The sequence below is a fragment of the Dipteris shenzhenensis genome, chromosome 26 (genome assembly GCF_047967505.1).
Source record: "Dipteris shenzhenensis isolate YYH24624 ecotype China chromosome 26, Dip_SZ_1.0, whole genome shotgun sequence".
Lineage (NCBI taxonomy): Eukaryota > Viridiplantae > Streptophyta > Polypodiopsida > Gleicheniales > Dipteridaceae > Dipteris > Dipteris shenzhenensis.
Genome location: NC_141621.1, coordinates 10572525 through 10580415, shown reverse-complemented (window position 1 = coordinate 10580415; position 7891 = coordinate 10572525). Strand labels below are relative to the sequence as shown.

The 7891-nt window shown below is 41.7% G+C and overlaps 1 protein-coding gene across 1 annotated transcript; it reads right to left on the bottom strand.

Moving 5' to 3' along the window:
• Window positions 1–1665: 1665 nt before the first annotated feature.
• Window positions 1666–5245, bottom strand: LOC147884655 (pentatricopeptide repeat-containing protein At4g39530-like). The gene is made up of 3 exons (XM_087397633.1): window positions 2114–5245; window positions 1846–1957; window positions 1666–1737 (listed from the first exon to the last, which is right to left on the bottom strand). Exon 1 carries the CDS (start codon window positions 5058–5060, stop codon window positions 2892–2894), a length of 2169 nt encoding a protein of 722 aa, XP_087253759.1. The 5' UTR covers window positions 5061–5245; the 3' UTR covers window positions 1666–1737; window positions 1846–1957; window positions 2114–2891.
• Between the last annotated feature and the right edge of the window lie 2646 nt (window positions 5246–7891).

The following is a 7891-nucleotide window of genomic DNA, read 5'->3' as shown; positions in this document are numbered from 1 at the left end:
TTGCCTCGGATTATAATTCTTTGGGAAAGGAAGCATGCCACCTATCTGCCCACACACTGTGTGGTTATAATAATTATATTATATATTATCTTTTTTTTTTAAATTGCTCGTCTATTAATTTTTTGTTTTCAATCTGAATTCATACAAGATTCCTCTCTTTTGATGCATGTTCTCCATGCGAGGGAGCAAAGAACTCCAAGCTAGATGCAACATCGAAGGATGATGACACCTTTATTTATATGGTTCTAGGCCAAAGTTGTGACAATATTATAGACTACAACGAGGATCAATTATGACATGTTGTGAGCATGGATGTGTTGGGCTTCAACTTTCAAAAAATAGACATCACGAAGTCAGTAATAAATCACCTTCCCCAACATTTGCAGGGAGGATCAGGTCCTAATGGACCCTATGTCACGTCTCATGTCCTTATTTTCTCGTTCATTTTTTTAGTTTAAAATTTTGATTGAATGCTAGGATTCAAGTTCGAGTTCACGTGCTCAACAACAAAAAGGCTACCTGCCGCAACTCTAGTTTTGGGATACTTGCAGTACTCTAGAATGGTTCCCCTTACCCAACTTCTCCAACAAATGGAAGCCGAGATGATGCACAACTCTAGAGCAATATCGACAGAATGCAGATGGTTTGTCAATCAAAGGAGGCAAACTTATCAAGCAACAAGCAATCGCTATGTGAAACAAATGAGGCAAGCTTGCACATTCTTGATTAGTCAAGCTCGACGCTTTAAGGATGAATCCTTCAATCAGACAACAAGGGCCTTGAGACACAGGGTTCGAGCTAGAGAGGAGTCTGCCATAGCTGATGCTAACTATGATGAACACATCAATGCATGGTTGAGGATCATGTGCAAGGATTGAGAGATGAGTAGGAAGCTCAATAGCTCGATAGCTAGGATGCAGAGCAAATTAGATCAACACACAGCATTCAATAAGAGTCCAATGGGAGAAAGGAGCTCACAGGATCACATCATTTGTCCACACTAAGTCTCAATAGGGGTGCGAATCCACAAAGACAATGCTCACAATCGAACGGAATCAGGTGGCAACCTTAAGCAAAAAGAAGCATCTGAGGTAGCTCTAAATTTGGAATTTGGCAATTTGGCAAGATTGATCAATTGACACCGTGCTCTACAAAGGAGGGGGGAAGGCGGAGAGATCACCGATCCCGCATTTGGATTTGGGTGATCTTCAAAGGGTTGACAAGTTTAATGGTTGGTAAACCTCATTATGCAAGACGACTAAGTTGCTTCCACTTGTGACAGGCAGTGATCCAGCTTGATTGCACATCAAGGTTCTTTTAGTTCACCATGGAAATATGTCCTAAAATATAGGTCTATTTCCATGTATTGGGATACATGAAATGCTGTGATCCAAAAAACGCTGCATGTGGCATTCCAAATCTAACCACTTGCATATGGGTGAGCGTGATATAGAGTATCCTAACTTTGCACAAACGTAGACACATAGGTGCGTGAGTTCACAAAGGAGCTCTGTACATTAGTCAATATAGAGATTGAGAGCACAATGCATTGACGGAGAGAGACTCTAAAATCTCTCCTTCCCTGTAACAAACTGCAAACACAGTTCTCCACATACTGTTATAATGTAATGGAACTTGCACTGAAGAATGGCTAGCATTTCCGGTGGTGAAAATAATGTTGTTGAAGTCGGAACGAATCATGTCTCTATTCACCCTCCAGGTCTTCCTTTCCTGAGTCTGTGACAAATACAACATGTCCAAGAGAGGAAAAGGAGCAAACACAGTAGGCATATCCATGCTGGTATTAAGTCTTGAAAGGCAAAGATCTTAGAGAGTTTCAACTACCCGTCCACTGCTGATTCTAGTCGATTCGTAACATTCAACTCTGTGATTTGGAATAACATGCAATCTCTGGCCTCCATTGTTTTCTCCACAAAAAGAGTCAACTCTCTTCAACCTATACCATTAGACGCAGCAAAAACAGGTACACAGTTAGCACATGCCTCACCCAGAGGTATGGCAGATGAACCAAATCCAAAAGTCTATGCACAAGCTTCAAAAGCTTCAGAAGAAACAGAAATTTTATCTGCAACAAGATGAAGACAAAACTGACCTCCACTTGAAAATCTTTAACCAGCAACTGACCACAGTATTTGTCCCCTTTCTCCGAGGCGTACCCATTCAGGAAAATTTCAAATATATCCCTTTCGTGCACAAACCCTAACTGCTCTTTTACTACAAGATCAGGTAAAAGAACATTTATGCTTTCAGCCAGCTTCTTTTCCAGGATCTCATAAGAAACATTGAGAACCTTTCTAGTCTGCAGCACGCACCTGATTCAGGCATTTAGGAGCCAGAAAAAATGACATCTGTATTGACCACTTTGGGCGAGAGAATCCTTCCTGCTTGCAGACCTCACCATCTCAGTATTATCTTTTTCTATAAGATTCCAAAGCTTCTTAAATCTCTGTAGTATGCCCATCAGGCACGGGGGACTTTCCATCCTCAAGGAACTCAATGCTCACTTTACCTCCCCACACATATGCTGTAAAGTCTTTATTTTTAAGACTTGAGACTTCAGGTTCCATAAAGGACATCAATTCATCCACTTTAGTTGTCCATTCCTAAAAGGCCACTTGCTTGGTTTGCATTTTTGACAAGGATAGTTCAATCCTCTATCTTTGATATAATTGTAGTGGCTGCATGACAGTCATCAAACCCCTGAAGATTTTTGGGAAATGTAGACGTGCCCTCTTGGGTGTATTGAATATGGCACATGCAATGGCCAGCTTCTTGCTGTCCCCACATAACCCACCTTTCTTTGCAGCATATCTTGTTGCGTACAATGCAAATCTGGGACATATCCTCCACTCCACATTTTAAGGGAAAGATCATCTAGCTTCACATATGTATCTATGTCTAGGATCTCCCACAGCAAAGGTATGCACAATTCTATCAACATCAGTCCGACTCTGTGCTGGTTTATTGCAAGTGAGTTGTCTCTCTCTCATTTCCTCAACCTTTTTCTCATCCTCATGCATGTGAGCATCTGCATAAATGTTAGACATCAAGATATAAGCTGCCGCATTCTTTTCATCCAATCGCATTGCAAATCTAAACGCCTGTCTTCCTAGCTCCACCTTGCCCCACTTTCGGCAAGCACCCAACACAGTAAGCCACACTGCAAGATCAGGTTGAAAAGGCATCTTCTTCACCATTGCTACAGCTTCATCTATTTGGCCTGCACGGCAAAGAAGGTCAATAATGCAGGTGTAATGCTCAATCGTTGGAGTGATGCCATAGTCTTTGCTCATCGCCTCAAAATAAGTCTGGCCATCATGCACTAAACCCGCATGACTGCAAACAGTAAGAACATTAAGGAATGTGAACTCATCTGGCTTTATGCCTTCTTCAATCATGCTCTCAAGCATATGGAAAACCAATTCACTTTCTCCGAGCTGGGCATATCCTGCGACTAGTGCAGTCCAGGAGACGGAATCTCGAACTGGAAGCTTGTCAAACAATTCCTGTGCTTTTGCAAGGGAGCCACATTTGGCATACATGTGAACCAAAGTGTTGCCAACCTGGTGATCTCTTCCCAACCCCATTTTGGCAATATCAGCATGTATTTCTTGGCCCTTGTCTATAGCTCCTATAGTGCCACAAGCTTTCAAGCTGCAAGCAAAAGTGACAGCATCGGGAGACAAACCCTCCAACTGCATCTGTGCGAAACATTTCAGTGCTTTCTCATTGAACCCATGTTCTATATATCCTGTGATAAGTGCAGTCCAAGAGACTACATTTCTGACTGGAAGCTTGTCAGAGACATCACGTGCTTTCGAAATTGAGCCACATTTAGCGTACATATCAACCAAAGTGCTGCCAACAAAAATCTCTTTTTCCAACCCTTTTCGGGCGATCTCAGTATGTATTTCTCGCCCCTTGTTTACAGCTTGTATGCTGCCACAAGCTTTCAAGCTGCAAACAAAGGTGACCACATTGGGAGACAGACCCTCTAGTTGCATCTGCTTGAAACAATTCAGCGCTTCCTCACCAAGCCCATGTTCAGCATATCCTCCAATTAGTACATTCCATGAGACTACATCTCGAACTGAAAGCTTGTCAAACAATTCTTGTGCTTCTGCAAGCGAGCCAGATTTGGCATACATATCAATCAAGCTGTTGCAAAGAAAAGGGTCTCCTCCCAACCCCTTTCTGGCAACCTGGGCGTGTATTTCTTGGCCCTTGTCTATAGCTTTTATGCTGCCACAAGCTTTCAAGCAAGAAACAAAAGTGACAGCATTGGGAGATGTACCTTCCAGTTGCATCTGTTCGAAGCACTTAAGTGCTTCCTCACCAAGCCCATGCTCAGCATATCCTGTGATTAGGGCAGTCCATGAGACTACACTTCGAATCGGAAGCTTGTCAAGCAATTCCCGTGCTTTTGCAAGCGAGCCACATTTGGCATACATACTGACCAAGGTGTTCCCAATCGAAAGATCTCTTTCCAAACCCTTCCTAGCAATCTGGGCATGTATGTCTTGGCCGTTTTCCGCATCTTTCAGACTACCACAAGCCTTTAATAAGGCCAAAAAAGTGTACTTGCTAGGATGTACAGAATCCTCTTGCATTTTCTGGTAGAGCTCGAAGACATGTTCTGATTCCCCACATTCAATATAACCCGTGATAACAGAAGTCCAGGAATACTCATTCGGATCAACCAACTGATAAAAAACGTGTATGGCGTAGCACATGCTTCCACATTCCACCAGCATTGGGACAAGGTAGTTTCCAAAATATCTATGCGTTTCCAGCCCACTTTTGCACATGTATGCATGCAAGCGCTTGGCATAAGCTAGATTCTTCTCTTTTCTGCACTTGTGCAGGAGGTGAATAGAGTTCTCACCAGAAGGCAGCTGGGGCATCCGTTCCAAGGACGTGAAAGCCTCCTCTAAGCTCAGCATCTCCCAGCCACTGTTGTCTCGAAGTTCGAGTGCTCTAGGTGCGTTCCCCTGTAATTCAGACGACCGTGCAGTTGCTGACACACTCAACAAAGCCATTTGTCCAGGCCTGGCCAGCCGCCAGTGTATGCATTCCCTCAATTCTGGATTCCAGTTGCTCGAGCATATCCCAACTTCGATTGCACCACCCGTCTATCCCCTTGGTAAATGTGCACGTTGAAACTGCCAACAGACTCGTCAGACGTATTCCACAGCTTTACCTGTGCAAATAGTTCTGTAGGAGCCGTGAATGACCATAATTGTGTCGGTGCGCAAGACGGCAACATGAGATCTATGGTGCAGCACATGGACTCAAACGTCTTGATGTTTTAGGAGTGGAGCGGTCTAACATCGGAAATCTCGCGTCCTGAACTCCTGGCAGACTATCACTCTACTGACTGGATGGCTTCCGGCCGAGGTCTCTTGGGAAGCCATCGACATCACCCAGTTTGGCGTTAACGGCTGCCCCATTTTAACATTTTGCTGGCCTAGTAGGTCATGGGTTCAAGTGTCGGTGGTTCAGGCATGGAGTCCTAGCTTGTGGTTGCGTGAGTGTGTGGTGTGTTTGTGAGTGCCACAATTATGGACCCATTGCCCACCGGTTCAGGCGAGGTGCCCCTCGATAGGACCACAAATGCTTGAGTGTAAAAAAAAAAAAAAAAAAAACTCTTCAAACTAATTAAAAACTTACATATACTAACATCACAAAATCAAAAACCAACACAAATAATAGCCAAAAGATATCACATTTTTATTTATATATCAAATATTTACATAAAATCGGACAAACCACCCCAAAACTTTGCCGACAGACAAATCCACCATCCCCCAAAACTCCGTTGTCTGACGTCCACACACCCAGAAAAGGTCCAAGAACCAGCAGAACCTAATCTTTCGTAATGAATTGAACACAGCCATTGTTAAAAACTGCACCATGCAAGACTGCAACAGGACCGCCACGATAGGTAAGCCCCAAATTGCGAGCAACCACACAATTTCTCTGATATTATTGACCATATTGAGAGACTCCCAGAGAAGAGAGAGAGAGAGAGAGAGAAACTAAGATCGATAAAAAAGAAGAGAGTGCATGTTAGTGAGAAGAGTAGACAATGGACATGAATCCTTGTTTGTGTGAATGTGAGAAGGATGGCGGTTATTTTTTATGGCGTGAAAGGAAATAGCAAGGAGAGGAGAGGAGAGGAGGGGAGCAGAGCGGAGCGTATATGTATGACATGTGCCACAGTCCTTGATCAACACCTCAAATCTAAAAATAAGGAATATAAGAAGAAAAGCACCAATGGCATCTTTGCCAATCGAGAATTGTGCTTTAGGATTGATTCATAGTCACACTAACAAGACATTTGCGAAATCTACATTTCATCTCTTTTTAAGGTCCTTTGTGGTTGCCTTATAAGTCACCCTCCTTCTTAGACTCCTCCCAGGAATACTTTTAGTGAAATAGCAATACATGGTGCATAAAGAAAAGACCATAGCTCTTATCTAAAGTCGAAATATAGTTGTTGAGCCACCTCAAACAATTGGCATACAACCTTCCAACAAGACAATGTGAGCCATTTTCATAAATCAATCTAGTAATATGAAAGGATCTTTACTAACTCTTAGATGAAATCTCCAAATTAGATGGGTTGAAGTAGTTCCAAGAGTAACTTTCTTGTGGAAACTTAAAACTAGGTTTTCAAGTAGCTCAAAAAGAAAAAAAGTAGTCCAAATTATTGGAGAACATCCTTTTGAGAGGGGCAATGCCTTTAGTTTACACAAAATCCATATTTATGCAAGATACCCAAAAAGTGAGTAAATTGATAAAATCATTGGACTATTTTGCTTTTGAAAATGAGTGCAAGGACGGTGTGGTGTGACATAAGGCCTCACATCCACCCTTCCATTTAAAAGCCTCACATCCACCCTTCCATTTAAAAGCTTGGTCCCTAGAGCAATTTTTTGGGAACTTCATGCACAAAATGTCATAGACTTTCCAACCCACATCATCAAATTGATAAATATACCACTTGATAAGGACTTCCTTATCAACCTATTCTAGAGATACTTCACTTGCTTGTTAAGAATGGCATGCAAAGCCACTCTTACCCATCATCCTATACTATATGCATGTCCTATGAAATATTTTTAAGGTCAGCTGCATACTTTTTCAATAATCTCATGTATACTAATCTAACGATAAGCAAATCTCATATTTATTTAAAAATTTCATGAACAATGGTTCATAGACTTTTCAATAGAAAGGCAATGACCACATGTGTGGAATTGAAACCAAGAGGGGATTTCTTGAATGCCCACAAAACACCACTTGAAAGAACTAAATTAACCAAGGCAAAAATGAGATGGCAACAACCAACTGAGTACAATCTCCCCTCTAGATGAGTGGCTCATGCTTCCTCATCTAGAGTATTTATAATATTGCATTAAAGTTCAAGGAGCCAAATTTATCTCTCCTTTCCCAAAAGGTAAGGGATTACATGAATGCCTTTTACTACAAAGCTTTTTTGGGCTCACCTTATAAAAAATGGATCACATCTCATTCTTTCTACAAAGCCACCTTGGGCTTGCTTTATTCAAGATTAGTTTAATATGTCTTCTATCACATATATTGCTCAAGTTTTACAATACAAATCAAGTACAAAATTGACCCATGGCCATATGCTATGCATCATGTGACGCCTCAATTGGTACCCTCACACTAATTCCAATCCTCGATACTAGTTCCATCACTTGTACTCAAGTCACCAATTACATTAGTTGTTAACAACCAATTGAGCGAATCATTGAATTAATCAATCCCAAAATAATTGCAATCAAAGTACAATAATGAAACATAACACCCATAACACTAGAAACATCAATATTAACATGGA

Excerpts from the sequence above, each read along its gene's own strand:
- LOC147884655 (XM_087397633.1), bottom strand. The coding sequence starts at position 5,060 with ATGGCTTTGTTGAGTGTGTCAGCAACTGCACGGTCGTCTGAATTACAG.